The sequence below is a fragment of the Salmo salar genome, chromosome ssa07 (assembly GCF_905237065.1).
Source record: "Salmo salar chromosome ssa07, Ssal_v3.1, whole genome shotgun sequence".
NCBI classification, from domain to species: Eukaryota; Metazoa; Chordata; class Actinopteri; order Salmoniformes; family Salmonidae; genus Salmo; species Salmo salar.
In genome coordinates this window covers 15,464,613-15,484,249 of record NC_059448.1, presented here as the reverse complement: position 1 = coordinate 15,484,249, position 19,637 = coordinate 15,464,613, and the positions used below count along the sequence as shown (strand labels likewise).

At 42.3% G+C, this 19,637-nt stretch overlaps 1 protein-coding gene across 1 annotated transcript; it reads left to right on the top strand.

The window, feature by feature from the left end:
* The first annotated feature begins 2,354 nt into the window (after window positions 1-2,354).
* LOC106608664 (activated CDC42 kinase 1-like) lies at window positions 2,355-18,439 on the top strand. The gene is given in 16 exon segments (XM_014206755.2): window positions 2,355-2,639; window positions 8,987-9,171; window positions 9,564-9,634; window positions 9,763-9,948; window positions 10,236-10,388; window positions 10,676-10,806; window positions 11,547-11,693; window positions 11,871-11,997; window positions 12,227-12,373; window positions 12,590-12,684; window positions 13,081-13,302; window positions 14,575-14,648; window positions 14,842-15,008; window positions 15,011-15,346; window positions 15,441-15,536; window positions 15,736-18,439. Coding segments are annotated over 16 exon segments (2,349 nt in total). The 5' UTR covers window positions 2,355-2,631; the 3' UTR covers window positions 15,940-18,439.
* Window positions 18,440-19,637: the final 1,198 nt, after the last annotated feature.

The window sequence follows — 19,637 nt, the reverse complement described above, 5'->3', positions numbered from 1 at the left end:
CATAAATAAAAGGGAGGTTCAATCACTAACGTTTTAGGCAAAGGAGAACACAGGATACAACTTACATGATATAACATAATTATTTTCATTTATAATTGATGCATAATGCGCATTCAAGTTGTTCAAAAGAGCCATGCGAATGTATGATAATTAGGCAAATGCCTATATAATTGTGGTAGTTGTGGTGTGATTGCGCAACATTATTATGTGTAATATATTATTGTTAAATAACTTACGTCATACATTATTGTAAAAAAGTGTGACGTGTAGGCGGGTGGCTGGGTTAGTGTAGCACAGGTGGACATTGAAAAGGGGTGGAGTGAAATATGAGGAAGAGAGAGCACTGTGGACAGGTAGCGTGAAACACACCAGTTGAAGTGGGGATTCTCAGATATTTTGCGATGAAATAAAACAACCGACAACACTAAGAAAACAATAATGATCATTTGTTGACGAAATGAAGAAATACAGTATGGCATGTGATGTGGATTATCTCTAGATCTATCGATCCTATTGGGAATCATTTAATTTGTTGTCGCGCATAACCGAAAGCTGGTTTCATAAATAAGCAAGATCGTGGCCCCAGTAGACTTTCGGTCATTTTATTGACGGTAAGTATTTACAACTCATCTTTGTTGAACTAGCCTTTGGCATCAATTTACCCCACCAGTCAATACAGTATATTGACAGTATTTATTCTGAAAGACAAAACAATGGCGTCCCACAACTACCGTTACAGTTAGTGGCGTTCAGTAATTCATAGGCCTACACCTTGATTTACTATCAAATCCAGTGTAACAAATGTTGCAGAGTTACTTTTAACTCTGTTGAGAAAAATGGCAATGACATTTTGATAGGCAAGAATGAATCAAGCATTTGATTTGGAGAAACGCATTTTTCTGTAAGCTACAATGCGTGCCTTATGAACCAGATAAATCAAAGCATATTTTCACATTTTTGTTCTAAACAATTTTTGTTCGAACGTCATCATGGATGATCATTTTAATGCTGACCATACACCAGCAAGCTCAACTGAGGATAAACACAGTTTGACAATGGCAGTGTTTCCCAAACCAAAGGGTGCGTGTTTTGGTTTTTGCCCTAGACCTACAGAGCTGATTGAAATAGTCAACTCAGCATTAAGATTTGATTAATAGAATCCGCTGTATAATGCTAGGGCAAAAACCAAAACATGCACCCCTTGGGGTCCCCAGGACCAAGTTTGGGAAATACTTATTTAACAAGGGTCATAGGCAAATAGTTATGTCACTGCTAAGAGAGGTTAGTGTGTATCCAGGATTGTGTGTGTGTGTGTATATATATATATATATCTCTTTCTTTCTGAAATAACTACTCAACTTCCAGACTACTTCATTGTGATTGCTTGAAGACACTCCCAGAGATTGCTTGAAGGCACTCCCTTTGTTGACTGATGTAGATTGGTGACAGTTCTGGTTGTTATGATTCAGACTGAGTCAGTCAGGCCATGCATTCTGTTAAAAGAGCCCTTCTCTATGAGGAGATGTTATCGTGAAGCTTTGTCAAACTCTCTTTTTGTTAGAATCCCAGCTTATCAGGGATCATGTGTCCAGTAGGTTTTTTCAGACTCCAGTTATCAAATCAAAGTTTATTGGTAGCGTACACAGATTTGCAGGTTTTATGGCAGGTGCAGCAAAATGCTTATGTTACTAGTTACCCCATTAGTTGGTCTTTAATTGATCGAGTGCACCCACCCAACCAGCACCAAAAGATGTAGCCTCAGTTGTAAACAAAGCCTCCCAAATGCTTAATGGACAGAGCAAATAGGCCCAAACAACCCTATAGCCACCTCTCTCTTCTAACACTCATTATCCAGTAACTGAGTGGGTTAAAGATGCATTCCTGTGTACATAAAGCTGAATAACCTCAAAGCAATGGCATGCGTGAGAAATGACCCGTGATAGGTTGCTCGCATGTTTTTACTGCAGACTTGGCACAGGATTGTGACTTTCATGAGATCGTTGGGTGTGGGTTTGGGAGTTGTCCTTGGGAATCTCTTTTGACAGGAATAGTGCTTGTCCGGACTAGCCCCTTCTTGCATCTGTCTGCATCAATGTGTTTCTGTCGGTCTTTCTGTGGAAATACAAAATGGATATGGCCTTCATTTGTTAACCAAGCTACAGTCTGCATCCACATCAGGTACCCATTATCAGCAATGACATAGACATACACACATTCTATATCTCATATGTCAGACAGTTAATTTGAGATAACTGGTTTGGGTTTCCCAGAGTAGTTGACACAAGAATGTAGGCCTCTGATTCCCACCCTTCTCTGTGGTTGTTTTATAGCGGCAATTCCCTGACGCGGAAGTCCACACGCAGACAAGGACATGAAATGACGTGTGTAGTTAGATAGACGTTGAGTAGTTGTTGGAAATTACAGCTTGGCGTCACAGGTTGCGCGCCTCTTCGTGAATTGCAAAATTTGAGATGAAGACAGAGAGAAGAACTTGCGCTTCCAGTAGTCTCTGAGCAACAGATGTGTGGGCTTGCTTGCTTTGAGATTGCAAAAAAGAAGACTATTTCAAAGCTGATGTAGGAGCTGGACAAAAATACGTTACTTGATTTAAGAACCGAAGGATGGGCACCAATGTTGAGGTATGATTAGCTTTATATGGGGTAGCAGTAAACAGTGAGCAAATGTATTTTGAAACTAAGTGATTAACACCCACTGGCTTATTCTTATTCTAACACACTTTCATCTTTGTTTCCTGCCCCACCCGCTCTTCCCATCCTCCATTGGTTAATTATTCTCCTCAATCATCGCCTTTCCCCTCGTCTGCTATCTTCTCATCTACACTCTGTTTCTGTAACTGGTTCTTTGTCTATGTGGACAGGGGTGATAGGATTTCCCCCAACAAATGTGATATAACAAACTTGATTCAGCTGACACTGTGACTTTGGTGCCAGGTTAAATTTATTTTGCTCATTAGGGTTGTTTTATGGTGTTGATTTGATACAAAACAAAGGTCTGTTAAGTGTTTGGCTGGTACTGAAAGCTGTCACACTCGGCTCCCTCTTGTGTTAGACAGCGCGTCAACTCAGGACTTTTATTGATGAGTTCTTGTTATGGGTGTCCATAGCGACCAGAAGAGGCCGGTATGTGAACTTAGAACATAATTACGGCAAACCGGGCTGGCTCGTTATTGAATTGAGGCTCAAAAAAGGTACTGTCTCATTTGGTTACAGCTCTTGGACTTTCTCTGATGTTCTTCCACTGAACAAAATCTGTGAATTCTCAATTCAATTATGCATAATATTCAAATGGTGAAGCTGCTGGGAATTAGCAACAAGGCAGTGCTTACGCTGTATTTTGGAATTGGCTTGAAATGCATCCTCCCGTAACTCCCTTAAGGTGATCACTTCCTGGACTGGGGAAAGCTATACCCTTGTGTACTTACCTACCCATTCTAGTTAGATCAGAAACAACTTTGACAAAGGAAGGACATATTGTTCTACTAATGGAACCGGACCATCCTGCTACATTATTTGGATCTCCATTAGCTTTTTCAGAAGCAGCAGCTACTCTTCCTGGGGTCTGCACAAAACACAATTAACAAAACACTGATGCACCCTTAAAGATTTAGAAAATAGGGGTGGAAACACCGTCTGCTCCCATTCTCAATAGTTTCTCCTCAAGGTTGTCTATACCTGGTGGCTTAACATTATTAATGGATAACAATAGTTTTCCACCTCTCCCACGCTAACTGAACTAAATTCAAAACAGCAATTCTTTTCTTTCATTATTAAAGCTTTTGTTCAAAAATATGATGGTTCAATGTTGTCGTTTCACTTCTGAGTTTTCCAACTTCACTAGTGAAATATTCATTGAAAGGATTGGCAATATCAAAAGGTTTTGTTATAAATTATCCATCAAATTCAATGAACGATGGAGATTGATTGGAGTACCTTAAATTATGGGCAGGAAACCCAAATAATTTTTCCATTGTGTTTTTTGTCTTTTATCTTGGTTTGGTAATATAATTTCTTTTTTGTTAAGTTTAGTCACAAAATGTCTGTTTACAGTATGTCAACCAATCAGCTGAGCAGCCTGACTTGTTTCCCCCCTATTTTGCATAATTTCTTTGAACAATACAATTTTTCAATTCTTCATAAATACAAGGGGCTCTAAAAATTCTCGCAGTTAATTTCTTAACAGGTGTGTGCTTGTCAACAATGGGCATGAATCATTTTACAAATACTTCCAGTGCTGTATCTGGATTCATTTTCTCATGCACATCAGACCAACAGTCCTGAGAACATTTTGTATGATCTCTTATACATTACTTTAGGTGCAAACTTTGTCAATTTGGCTTTTCTTGTTATTGCCTGAATGTTATGGTCACTGCAGCCAATGAGAACTGATATTGCTTTGGAGCAGAGCTCTGCAGTATTAGTAAAGAAATGATCAATACAAGTGGATGTCACCTATCCAACACTATTTGTATGCACTCCAGTTGGTTGAGTGATAACCTGGGTCATATTACAGGCATTAGTCCCAATTAGAAGCTTCATCTTGAGAGGACAGCTAGTTGCTAACCAGTCAATGTTCAGGTCACCCAGAAAATAGACCTCTCTGTTAACATCACACACACATGATCAAGCATTGCACACACATTATTCAAATACTGACTGATAGCACTTGGTGGCCTATAGCAACACTCCAAAATAATAGGCTTTAGATGAGGCAGGTGAACTTACAAGAACAACACTTCAACAACATTGGACATGAGATCCTCTCTAAGCTTAAGTGTAATATGGCTCTGAACATATACAGCAACAACTCCCGCATTGGAATTTCTGTCTTTTCTGTAAATGTTTCCTTGGGAGCAATTTCCAAATGCCTGAAGCCACCATGTTCATCTGTACAAACAATAGTACGCAAGTATAAACACCATGGGACCACGCAGCCGTCATGCCGCTCAGGAAGGAGATGTATTCTGTCTCCTAGAGATGAACGTACTTTGGTGCGAAAAATGCAAATCAATCCCAGAACAACAGCAAAGGACCTTGTGAAGATGCTGGAGGAAACAGGCACAAAAGTATCTATATCCACAGTAAAACGAGTCCTATATCGACATAACCTGAAAGGCTGCTCAGCAAGGAAGAAGCTACTGCTCCAAAACCGCCATAAAAAAGCCAGACTATGGTTTGCAACTGCACATGGGGACAAAGATCATACTTTTTGGAGAAATGTCCTCTGGTCTGATGAAACAAAAATGGAACTGTTTAGCCATAATCACCATCGTTATGTTTGGAGGAAAAGGGGGATGCTTGCAAGCCGAAGAACACCATCACAACTGTGAAGCACGGGGGTGGCAGCATCATGTTGTGGGGGTGCTTTGCTGCAGGAGGGACTGGTGCACTTCACAAAATAGATGGCATCATGAGGCTGGAAAATTATGTGGATATATTGAAGCAACATCTCAAGACATCAGTCAGGAAGTTAAAGCTTGGTCGCAAATGGGTCTTCCAAATGGACAATGACCCCAAGCATACTTCCAAAGTTGTGGCAAAATCGCTTAACAAAGTCAAGGTATTGGAGTGGCCATCACAAAGCCCTGACCTCAATCCTATAGAAAACATGTGGGCAGAACTGAAAAAGCGTGTGCGAGCAAGGAGGCCTACAAACCTGACTAAGTTACACCAACTCTGTCAGGAGGAATGGGCCAAAATTCACCCAACTTATTGTGGGAAGTTTGTGGATGGCTACCCAAAACGTTTGACCCAAGTTAAACAATTTAAAGGCAATGCTACCAAATACTAATTGAGTGTATGTAAACTTCTGACCCACTGGGAATATGATGAAAGAAATAAAAGCTATAATAAATCATTCTCTCTACTATTATTCTGACATTTCACATTCTTAAAATAAAGTGGTGATCCTAACTGACCTAAAACGGAATTTTTATTAGGATTAAATGTCAGGAATTGTGAAAAATTTAGTTTAAATGTATTTGGCTAAGGTGTATGTAAACTTCCAACTTCAACTGTACTTTTGTGTATATGTAGTGTATATGTAGTGTATATCATCATTACACTTGTAACAACTTAAGCATTATGACTTCTATTCAAACTTCTATTCAAGCAAATAAACCCAGCATAGCAAATGAACCAATATTTTACGTTTACCAAAAACGAGACACTCACGAAACGACGAAAAAAACACCACATGCTGGGAGAAAGATTTTCTGCTGAGTTGGGCCTCCCTCTTCCTATTTCTTTTTGGTAACATCTAAAGGATGATCAAAGGAAATTGGATGCACCTGAGCTCAATTTGGAGTGTCATAGCAAAGGGGTGTGAGTACTTACACTACCGTTTTCGAACACCTACTCATTCAAGGGTTTTTCTTTATTTTTACTCTTTTCTACATTGTAGAATAATAGTGAAGACATCAACACAATGAAATAACACACATGGAATCATGTAGTGACCAAAAAAGTGTTCAACAAATCAAAATATATTTAGCCACCCTTTGCCTTGATGACAGCTTTGCACACTTTTGACATTCTGTCATCAAGCTTCATGAGGTACAGTAGTTATCTGGAATGCATTTCAATTAACAGGTGTGTCTTGTTAAAAGTTAATTTGTGGAATTTCTTTCCTTAATGCTTTTGAGCCAATCAGTTTTGTTGTGACACAGTAGGGCCCTATTTGGTAAAAGAACAAGTCCATATTATGACAAGAACAGCTCAAATAAGCAAAGAGAAATGACAGTCCATCATTACTTTAACACACGAAGGTCAGTCAGTACGAGAACATTTCAAGAACTTTGAAAGTTTCTTCAGGTGACCAAAAACCATGGAGCTTTGATGAAACTGGCTCTCATGAGGACCGCCACATGAATGGAAAACCCAGAGTTACCTCTGCTGCAGAGGATAAGTTCATTAGAGTTAACTGCACCTCAGATTGCAGCCCAAATAAATGCTTCACAGAGTTCAAGTAACAGACACATCTCAACATCAACTGTTCAGAGGAGACTGTGTGAATCAGGCCTTAATGGTCGGATTGCTGCAAAGAAACCACTACTAAAGGACACCAATACGAAGAAGTGACTTGCTTGGGCCAAGAAACACGAGCAATGGACATTAGACCAGGGGAAATTTGTAATTTGGTCTGGAGTCCAAATCACTGTCTTTGGGACACGGTGTGGGTGAACGGATCTCCGTATGTTTATTTCCCACTGTAAAGCATAGAGGTGGTGTTATGGTGTGGGGGTGCTTTGCTGGTGACACTGTCAACAGGACAATGACCCAACACACCTCCAGGCTGTTTAAGGACTATTTGACCAAGAAGAAGAGTGATGTAGTGCTGCATCAGATAACCTGGCCTCCATAATACCCTGACCTCAACCAAATTGAGGTGGTTTGGGATCAGTCGGACCGCGAAGTGAAGAAAAAGCAGCCAACAAGTACTCAGCATATGCGGGAACTCCTTCAAGACTGTAGGAAAAGCATTCCAGGTAAAGCTGGTGAGAGAATTCCAAGAGTGTGCAAAGCTGTCAAGGCAAAAGGTGGCTATTTGAAGAATCTCAAATAAAAAATGTTGATTTAACACTTTTTTTGGTTACTACATGATTCCATACGTGTTATTTTCTAGTTTTGATGTCTTCACTATTATTCTACAATGTAGGAAAAAATAAAGAAAAACCCTTGGATGAGTAGGTGTTCTAAAACCTTTGATAGTGTATGTACATGAGATATTTCATCAGTAAATTAGCTAAAATTCTGAAGACATGTTTTCACTTCGTCATTATGCGGTATTGTGTGTAGATGGGTGAGAATCTAAAATGAATTTAATGTGGAATAAGTCAAGGGGTATGAATACTTTCTGAAGGCACTCTAATATGGTAAAATGAATAAATACATTGTTTATCAGGTCTGTGGGATGTTAGGCTGAAGCTACTGACCCTGAAGCTTGGCTCTCTCATTCCTCCCAGCCTTTAGGGAGGGAGGCTGGACAATGAGCTTGTGTCCCCACGCTCTCTGGCAGCTTTCATAGCTAGGATGAGTTATTTCCACCTCTGGCGCACAGCTTTAGAGAAGTCCTCGTTGAGGAAGATGTTGGTTCCTCTCAATTTCTTAGCTCTCTCCAGAACAGCCGTCTTGTTCTTGAACCTTAGGAACTTGACGACTATCAGTCTGAGTCTGTCACCTGGGCTGGTTACAGGTGTTCCAGACCTGTGGGTGTGGCTCCACCTCAATCTTCCTATGATCCATCTGCAGCTTTTCGTGATAATTCTTCTCACATTCTCCTCAGAATCCATCCATGCTTCATGATTCACAGACAGTGGCTCAGCCTTCTCACATTCTCCTCAGAATCCATCCATGTCTCATGATTCACAGACAGTGGCTCAGCCTTCTCACATTCTCCTCAGAATCCATCCATGCTTCATGATTCACAGACAGTGGCTCAGCCTTCTCACATTCTCCTCAGAATCCATCCATGCCTCATGATTCACAGACAGTGGCTCAGCCTTCTCACATTCTCCTCAGAATCCATCCATGTCTCATGATTCACAGACAGTGCTGATGTCATCTCGAGAGGACTTAGTTTTTTTCCATCTTGCCGCAAGTCTCTTTCAGGACACCCACCTCTCCCTGGGAGAACTGCAAACGGTTCTGAAGGTCCTGGATCTCTGGTCAGATCGTCCATTCTTTTGTTAGTTGAGTTCACCAGTATTTGTAAAAAGTTCTTAAAGCTATTTTCTTGTTGCTGTAACAATTGCTTGTAGATATATTTTTGTTGATTTTGAAAGGTCTCGCACCTGTGATCGCGAAATACTGTCCTCTCCATTACTCCAACCTTTATCTTTGGGTGGCATGATGGTAGCAACAGGCTAATTCCGGTACTCCACAAAATTCCAGCCAGCACCACTGACAAGGCCGATTGGAAACGGCACCTTTACATGACTCTTCCCCTCCATCTTCTTTCACCCCACTAGTGCTGTGGTGTCCTGTAGGGTCATGCTGATGGACCAGGACACTCAGTGGCTGTACCACCTCCTGGCCGAGGTCCAGTTGGAGAGGTTCTACCTGCGTGTCCGGGACGGACTCAACATCACACGCATAGAGCACTTCGACTATGTCAAGGAGTCTGACCTCGAGCAGATCGGCATCAGCAAACCAGGTCAGTGCTCGACACAGTTGCCTCCAAATTATTCGTATCAGCGTTTTGCTGTTTTGACCGGATGGTATACAGTTACGGATTAAAGTGACTTTTCGTAGTAATTTAGGCAGAAGGTTAGGATAATTAACGCAGCAGGTTAGGGGAATTGGGTTAAGGTTAGGAAAACGGTTAGTATTAGCTAAAATACAAAAATTCTAAGTGACACAAACTTGATTATTTATTTTGTTACCATAGCGGTATACCATCTAGCCACAAGCAAACTATTCTCCATGTTGGCACTACCAGTAGATTAGTGGGTTACGGTAGAAGTGAGTTGTAAGTGCTGTTGATCTATTTTGATTTATGATCTATGGTCATTTGTTCTGATTCTAAGTGTATTTGTTGACATGTAGGACAGAGAAGATTATGGGATGCTGTGAAACGGTACAAGATCACCATGAGACCAAAGTCATGGATCACCAAGGTAAGACATGAACACCACCTCCCACAATGTATTTCTTTGAAGATTGTTATTTTTTTATTTGAGAATATATATATATATATATATATATATATATATATATATATATATATATAATTTTATTCTCCCAGGTCTTCAGTGGCCGTGGTCCGGAGGGCGGTGACCAATGGGGCAGTATGGGGCAGGGCCAGGAAACAGGAGGGCGGGCACTCACCTGTCTGATCCAGGACAGTGAACTATCTCTAGGGGAGAAGCTGGGCATGGGCTCCTTCGGTGTGGTGAAGAGGGGAGAGTGGCAGACCCCCACTGGGAGAGTGGTGAGTGTTTCTAGTGGGACACTATTTCCTTTTTTTTTAAATTATTATTAAAAAAAAATGTACTCACCAAGTCCAATGTTATTAATGTAGATATGCAGCAGTACTAGTGAAAAGCCAGAGCTAGGTTTCCTGTTTAGAAGACACACAGGGCAAGATATCTTAAAGATCAATAGAAATTGCATTACAGTATGTTCCCGATCAATAGATTATAATGCAATTTCTATCCCAAATGCTATTAATCAGTACACCTGACTCATCCATCCTTCTCCTTTCTGTTGCCGTGACAGCTGCCAGTGGCGGTGAAGACTCTGAGGAGTAGCCTGTCCAGACAGACGGACACGCTGACAGACTTCCTCCAGGAGGTGACCACCATGCAGTCTCTAGACCACCCAAACATCATCCGCCTCTACGGAGTGGTGCTCACACAGCCCCTTAAGATGGTGAGACTGCCATATTCTTTCCATCCTCTGAAAGATGGAGTATAAAACATATTTAGTATTTCTCATATTTCTACATTGAAATCCTGTCTCATTTCATTCCAGGGCCCAATAGGCTAATATTCTAATCGGAAGATTAAAAAAATAAAATAAAAATGTTATTCAAAGAAACATTCAGTGGTCATTCAGATGTTATGTTTATCACAGAATTCACTTAGGGAATTTGAGGGGGGAAAGTAAAATCCTCAGAGCAAAGAAGTCCCTTTAAAACCGTTTTATCTTTCCCCCAGGTGACAGAGGTGGCATGTCTGGGATCCCTGTATGACACGCTGCGCTCTCGTCAGTACGAGTACCCCCTGGCGCGCCTCTGGCTCTTCGCCACCCAGATAGCAATGGGCATGGAGTACCTGGAGAGTCGCAGGTGAGACACGAAACAGTCCCACTCTACAGACTACAACCACAGATAGAACAATGAGACCGATATTTCACTGGATGTATAAATGTGAAGCATGCGCTTGGTCCACTTACTACCACATATGGTGGTGAGAGGAAGCCTAGTGGCCGGCAGTGGGAGAAGATGGAACGAGATGGATTTTGGCCGACATTCTGCTAATACATTTGATCTCGATACCGTTTTCTGTTCCCAAAACTAGAATTGGTTACAAACAGTGTGGACTAAGTTTTGTAGACTTAACCCTTTGCCAAAGTTGTAAAAAATAGTGTTGTTTAGAAGGAGTGCAAAGGCGACTTGAGTTATTGCACACGCACACTTCAGAGTAGGCATTCCCTAATGGAAATATGCAAATGTCTGCTAGAATTCTGCAATAGGATCTCGCTAGCTTGCGCTTGGCTCTGCCCAACTCCTTGCTTGTTCTGCCCACTATGACTTGTTTGTTCCCATTTGAAACAACGGGCTGTGGTCTATCTTGGTTTAGTTATAAAAACTCTTTGCTACAACCACATATGCCAGTTTAACCACTAACTTTACTGTAACCCTCACCGTAACCCTAAATGTAAACAATTCCTCTGACCAACGTAATACATTTCCTGAAAGCCAATCAAATTTGACCAGAGGCGGATGAAGACACTTCTAACCAATGAAAACCCAGTATCATTTGTGGTTTTGGCTGGTAAAGCGTGCCTGTGTTATATCTCCTCCAGGTTCATTCACAGGGATCTGGCTGCCCGGAACGTTCTGCTGGCATCCAGGGAGATGGTGAAGATCGGGGACTTTGGGCTGATGAGGGGCCTGAGTCAGGAGAAGGACCACTACATTATGACAGCCCACAGACGCATCCCCTTTGCCTGGTGAGCTGAGGAGGAAACATCAAGGAGTGTGTGGGGGGGAAATGTTATTTGCAAGTCATTGATTGTTTAGCAGTGTAACCTAATGGAAGCCGATGTGGAGATATCACTACTGTGGGATTTTCTTTGCTGAATTATTGTCAGTTTGTATTAATTCCATCTCTCTCTTGCGCCCTCCAGGTGTGCCCCAGAGAGTCTGCGTTTGGGCTCCTTCACCCATTCCTCTGACGTGTGGATGTTTGGGGTCCTCCTCTGGGAGATGTTCACCTATTGTGAGGAGCCTTGGCTGGGGCTATCTGGCAGACAGGTATGTGTAGAAAAGTTTTGAAATTGAGTGTGGAGACAGTTTTGTACACCTTTAAGGTAAACCATGACTCAGAACGACTCAAGGCTCCAAGCATCTGTACGACTACTGAAATATTTGAGCCCTTTGTACCCAAAAACTTCAGTATTTCGTGTGACCACAAAAATATTCAATATCTCTACATTGCAATGTCTTTGTCGTTAAACGTTCCTCTCTTCTTTTCTCTCCTCAGATCCTGTGGAGGGTGGAGCGGGAGGGAGAGCGTATGGAGAGACCCCCTGACTGTCCTCAGGAACTCTACTCTGTCATGAGGAAGTGTTGGGCCTGCACCCCATCCGACCGACCCACTTTCTCCCAGCTCACCACTCTGGTGGCAGAGGTAACAGACTACACATTTCAATGTACATTTGTTATGCACTGTATACTCAGCAAAACGTGCACCCGGGGGGCCCCAGGACAGAGTTTGGTGTACTCTGCTCTAATCCAGTTGTTCCTAAACATGTTTACTTTTTAAGCATGACGGCAGTGACAAAAATACAGGCCATTTTCACTTTGAGACGTGCTTAAATAGTTTTCCCCTCCTCCCTCTATCCAGGCTCAGCCTATAGAGGTGCGTGCTGTGAGGGACTTTGCGGAACCTAGGAAACTCACTCTGCTATCCAACGACCTAGTGACCGTCATAGACCATGGGTGAGTGAGGGATAGGAAGAAAGGGAACATTTATGGACACAAAGAAGAATGGGTTAATTTGTTAAACCTGCTCCTTCAAAGAGCTCCACTCATGAACCGCATTCCAACCCTGATTGGATGGTTAACCCTAATCCTCACATTCTTGCCCCCTTGTGGTAATTCTTGAGAGGGGGGTATTATCAAATTCTTTATCATGAAAATCTTACAATTACCCGATGCTCTCTCTGCTTTTCTTAACTTGGCTAACACTACATTATGCAGAGTCTTGTGTAAAAGTGTCAAGAGGGTTGTTAAGGATTTATAAGCAGTTTATTTTTAGTTAAGTCTATAAGTCAGTATAAACAGTTGAAATTGTACGATGGTCACTGGTTTCTTAATGTGATTCTTCCCCTGTAGTCTGGAGCTGTGTGAGTGGAAGGGTCAGAACCAGAGGACCCTGATGGTGGGCTGGTTCCCCCCGAGCCTGGCTGCCCCCAGCAGCACTCCTACTCCTCCCGCTGCCCCTGGTCCTCCTGCCTCCAGCCTCATCTCTCCCCCTCTGAAGGGCAGTCTGCAGCACACAGGGCATGGAGACACCCACCCCGACCGTAGCTGGGGCACCCCGGAGCGCCTCGATGAGTCAGTCAAGTTTTAATTAGGTTTCGATAAGGCTTGGATAATGTTTTGCTGCTGGGGCTTAATCATGCTGTATGCTAATCTTGGTTCCTGCATTCAACAGCGCTGTTTTCTTGCAATGTTTGACAATGATGAGTTGGTTAAGGCAGAAACCACCTGCAGGAGGGTCATAGCTGGTGAATTAACCACCTTCCACTTAGTATTCAGCACTTTTCTTTTGTAAACATTCCACCATGAGGTAATGTAACAACCTACTCAACCCATGGCTATATTATAAATGTAGTAGGACTTTGAACCTTTGAGTATACATCCCATGACCAATGTTCCCTTTAAATGTTTATCACTGAGGAAATTTCAGGTCTGCTGAGCGCAAACTGTAGGCCTACAGAGACTTTTGAAAAGAAACATTCAGGGCTTGACAATAACCTGTTAATCCACTTGTCCTGTGACTGAAAATGTTGTTTGATGCAAGAATCCATTTTAAAAATAAATCATTATTCCCATACAATTATGACAGAGAATCAGACAAATTATGCTACCCTCTGCCTATTGGCTACTTATGCTACCCTCTGCCTATTGGCTTCTTATTAAAGCCTGTCTCAAAATACAACACTGCCCCTTTAAGACAAAAAAAAAGCTCTTTACTTGACTCACTTTTAAAAGTTTTGTGCTCTTGTAGGAAGCAATCACTCCCCTATTGCTGACTACACATCATCTATAACTGGGCTAATAACTGACTAACTAGCAAAGGATATTAACAAAATGTACACACATGACTTCATGCAGTTCACGCTTTGATCTCAAAACAAGCGCATCTACTCACGACCGCTCATGCTGTAAACACAGTCCAGTTCAAAGTGAATGGCACAGATCCATATATGGCAATTGTCTATTTGCATATAGGCCTACTGCAGCTCTGATTCGTTATGGAGCGCCGGTCTGTAGAGTGCGGGCCTGAGTCGTGCATGTCAATGCAGTAGAATTCTACTCAGATGCGTTCTGCCTACAACAACATCTCTTGCATAGATAGTTTTGCATACTAACTATTGCGTAGTTTGTTTTGGTATGTTGCATTGAAAGTGGCTAATATTGCATTGATTCGATCACAATTGCCACAGTAAAGGGAAATGTTGATAGTGTTAACTGACGGGGAAAACTCTAGAAAGTTGAATCTTGTGCTTCTCTGTGCACGCTGATATTTCTTCTGCGCGCACTCAGCTTAGAGGCTGTGACCAGTGTGTGTTTACCTGTGTTTTGTTATCTGACCTTTTTCAGGAGCGTAAACTGGAGGAGCAGCCCAGCAAACAGAGGTCGAGAGGAAGAGGGCTCCAACTTACAGAAAATGTCAGGTAACGACGTCAAGCAGAGCTCTTTGATCAACATATGGCTGATACGAACATGTTATCCATGTTCTACTAGCATTGAGAGCAACGGGTCTGAAGTTCGATACCAACTAGGGATAACCACCCCCCAACATGCTGTATACTGTACATATTTTGTGCACAATAAATATGTTTAATAGAACTATCCCTCTGTCCCCAGGTATGACCAGGAGTCTGGAGTCTGTCCTGAGCGATCCCCAGAGCTGGACTCAGACGGTAGTAGGGGTCAGGGTGGACCCCCGTCGTGGACCCATCCCCGCCATGGTGGGGATGCAGCAGGACATCCGTAGGTTCAGCGACGCCAGCATCACCCCCCCCGGCTCGCCCGCCCCCCACCCAACCCCAAAAACTTCAAGATCCACCAGGTGGTGAGCCGAGATCAGAGGCCTACTGCAAATCCAGCCCCAGGCACCTCATGGCCTCCACAGCCTCCAGCACATCCACAGCAGCAGATGCTACAGCCAGCCCAGCCTCAGCCCCAACCACCGCAGACCATGGGAGGAAGCAATCTGGGCAAGATGGCCCACATGGCACGGTCAACACCAGCACTGGATAACATTGGGGACAAGGAGAGGGATCAAGAAAAGGAGAGGGTGGCGAGGGAACGAGAGAGGGAGAGGTACCCGCCTCAAGTGCAACGCACTAGGGAAGCCGTCATAGCACAGGTATGGAATGGATGTAGGGTCTTTAGTTCTTGAGGTGTTAGACCGTTCAGGCTCTTTAATTGGTCTAATTTACTAAGGTATTCTGATTGGTCAGGTCATGGAGGCGGTGCATGGAGTAACCAATGAGGAGGTTCGTAACGCACTTCGCCGCAATGAGTGGAACCCTGTAAGGGCCCAGCAACAACTCAAGGTAAGACAGAATTTCTCTTATAATTCTTATGTAATAATTCTGAAATAATGCATATTTTATTTAAATATACTTCAAATGTATTCTCCATTGACCCAACGTAGTTAACTAAGAATACTAAAATGAAGTATTTGGATCGGTGTTTATGTAATTAATACTAAATATGATGCCCCAACCTCACTTAACTCTCTCCTCTCCTCAGATGGAGCAGCTGTACTCTCTGAGCCTGTGTTCTCGTGATGACTGCGTCATGATCCTGTCCCGCTACCAGTGGAATCTACAGCAGGCCAGTCGCTACCTGATCAGAATGGTACGGGAGGACAGGACTGGAGGAGGAGAGAGGAAGAGGAAGGATGGAGAGAGAGGGACACCCCCTGCTGCCATGGAGAGACGGGGAGGAGTATGAGAGCTGGAGGGATGCTGGAAACAACGGACAATAAAGCTTTACAACATTTAAGAGGAACTGACAAGGAATTTTAGGAATTAAATAGATGGGAGGAGGATAAAAAAGGAATTGAATATATATGGAGTGAACCATAAAGATGTTAGTCTTTCAATTCTATTTTTATCCTTTTTTACAGTTCTGTAAACTATTTTTTTGTGACAAACTGCCACATCCTCTCTGTTCTCAAAAATAGTTGTATCATGATGAATTTGTATATATTGTGTTAGCATTGATTTTATATTTGTTGAGTAAATTGTTGATACAAAATGTGCATGAGCTAGTGGTGTACATGTGGCTCATGCCCCTCAATTTTACACCAAGTCATTAGAGCTGGGATGTCGTAGAATCAAGAGGATACACAGTGTGATGTCATTTCCTTTCACAGGAAGTGTTTGGCATTTCTCACCTTGACTTCCTAATTGACCTCTGGTTGTGAGCTTCTCATTATGCTGTCTATAAAACGACAGCAGGAGCTGGTTACATGGGGCTGGAGAATCCAGCACTACTATGGAGGGAGATGGCCTTATGTTAACCTGTACTTCAGCATGCTTCCAGCAAGGGGGAGTAATGAGAACACCTCCCTTATGTTGTGAATCTGCCTTACTCCTTTCAGGCCCCCCTGGCACTTTGCCACTACTATTTTGTGTTTGAGGTTTGAACCGTCAACCTAGTGACCAGGACCTCTTTAAAATCAAGCACGAATCTGTGTAATTGAGATTGACATCACAATAAATGAATTGATTATGCTTTGAAACCACAAGACAATTTCCCATTGAGCCGAAATATGTAACCGTGAATGCAGGAAAATAGATAAAATACCCTTTTTTTTAAAGCCTATAACCTATCGGATTGACTCTCAGCCTAAAATATAGACCACTGCACATGTATCAACCATTGTATTTCATATTAGAACTTGGGGTGTCACGTTCACAGATGAATGCCGACACAAAGTGTTTGAACCCAGGTCTGTTTGGGATCGGGGCATCTGTCTCTCGCTCTCTCCTGTATTCCTAGTGTAATTTATTTGTTCATGGGGTGAGTATGAAGTTGACTCTCTATGCCAGGGTTAGGCAACCCTGGTCCTGGAGTGCTGCAGCAGTTCATCTATTTGTTATAACTGACATGGAAGACCAGGTGTGTTGAATTTAGGCAATCACTGAACTGATCAATTAATTAGTTCAGTGTGGTGCCTACTGTACATGTAATTATGACAATCCTGCTGTACCTGCAGCACTCCAGGAACAAGGTTTCCTACCCTGCATTATGCATTATTTGGGGAAAGTGTTTTGTATTAGGTCAAACAATTATTCTTTGTGGTAAATAGAGCAGTTTTGGATCTGTAGTTTTACACTAGCGCCGAGATTCAGTATGTCAGAAGTTCTAGGCACTGCAGCTTTTGTGGTGGATTGAGATGCAGCCCATGCAACAACAAAAAACATCTAGCTTTAAAGGCAATTGCTGACTGAGCCAACATATGCAGTGTTTACCGGGAATAGGATTTGCCTTTCAAAAAGGCAATGTCAAAACCTGCGATTGGATTGAATCCTGGCCTAGGTTTTGTGAGTGCCAGAGACAGCTAGGCCACTGAGGGTGGGGTGGAGAGCAGTGTTTATGAAGCCATGTTAAATAAATGACATGTGTTACTAAGTGGAAAAATGTATCCTGCCTTACAGGCTTTTCTTCTCTCTTTCACCAGTCTCCGCCCAACATTTTTTAAAGTCATGGGCCCAATTCCATTATTTCCCCTAGTCTTCTTCCCTAGCTCCTACGTTGCTATCTGTAATTATGTTTGATGTTATTGCACACTTTTACATCTAAGGTGTTTGGTGCAGTATTTCGGAAGTAAAATATGCAAAGTGTTGTCTTAAAGTCGGAGCTGCTGGGCAGGTCTGTCTCACTGTCTATGCTATTGGATAGAGGGCAATCACCACAGCTGTTCACCCCATGTTAGTGGGCAAATGGACATCATCAAATCAAATTCCAACCCATTTAGCCGTTGTGATGTACGGATGTTCCCAACTCAATTTTAGACGAGACTGACTTTATGACCAAAATAATCCTATTTACACTTTGTAGTCAATTTTGGCACTAGAATAACTGATTCATATGGATGCTGTTTTCAAAGGTATTCCTTGCTTCTTAAAGGCAGTCACTCTTAAAAGTAGTCCATTTAGTTCTGTGTCAATTTTAAAGCTACAAACAGATGTGCAACTTGTATGAAGGCACTGGCTGGCTCATGGCTTGGATCCCTGCCTTGCAAAACCAAGAGGTTTTGGGTTCTGTCGATGTCTCACACATGAAAATAAGTACAATTTATGTGGAGGCAGTAGCTCTGGGGTTTGGTCCCTCCCTTGTAACCCAAAGGTTTTTGGTTCAATCTCATCTCTTCTGCAACTGTTGATGTCAAACATAGAAATGTCAAATAAAAAATGTTAAGGAGTCTGTAGCTCCCATCCAAGAGGTTATGGGTTTGATCCTTGTCCTTTATAGACTACTGCAATTGTCAAATGTACAAAGAAAAGTGTAAGAAGGGTGAAGGAGTCTGTTGCTCTGGTGTAAAGATCTCGACCCATAAGCACGGGGTTGTAGGTTCGAACCTGGCACTGGAGCATGGTTATGTAGACAACATGGACTCCTGGTCAGTGAGCCATGGCTACAAAGATGGCTGAAGGGTGCAACATGTAGGGGGGGTTAAATCCTGGGGTTCCCCCATGCAATTCCAAAACAGTAATGAGCAGTGGTTATGGGGGAAAATTCCCAGAAAAAGGTGGATTCTTAAATACAGGTATGCTTGATTCAAAAATGGAAGTAGCCACCTTTTTCAGGAAATTTCCCCCATAACTGCTGCTTTCCAAGTATCAACCCCGATTAGTCTTCCAACCACCGCAAAGTCAACACAACCACACTCAAGTGCCAAGGCTGGGATCTAACCCACATCAGGATTCAGAGGCAAGCTCCTTACACCTGTGCCACTTATTCCTTCACACATTTCTTCCTGGTCAGAAGCAGAACCCACAACTTCATAGATGAAAAGTCAAACACCAGAGCCAGGCTTTTATTAACAAGTTGACAAATACTGTCTAAGCGCTGTCAGCAATTCTGAGATGGCATTCAAGGTTTAATGCTGCAGATGTCGACTCTGGAAACTACCTCTACATGTCAAGCGAGCTACTACTCGGTTCAGATTGAATCCCACCCCAACTTTGAAATTAGCTGAGGTTGGACATGAACTGAGATTGGACAAATATTGCATGTCCTTTCCTCCTGTTCAAAAAAAAAAAAAAGAAGCAGAGGTTTCAAGGAAAGCAAAATATTTCCTGCTGATGGTTCCAGAAGTCGAGGACAGAACAAAAAAAACAAGGAAAGGCTGAGGTGTAGGTTTAATTAGTTGCGTTATACTGTAAATCCTCCGGGTGGAGATTGGTTACTTGTATAAAGCAAGCAATCACAGTTTCTGCCTCAGAACAAGATTGGTTTTCTTAAATCGATCTGCCATTGATTTTGACAAACAATTTGGAGTGAGGTTTTTTTTTTGTATGTAAAAAAAAAAAAACATAACATTTGGAAAAGGTTCCCAGGAAAATGTTAACAAAAATGGTACAAAACATCTCCACTTGCACCAAAGCATTTAAATGTTTGACATATTTGCCTAATGCACA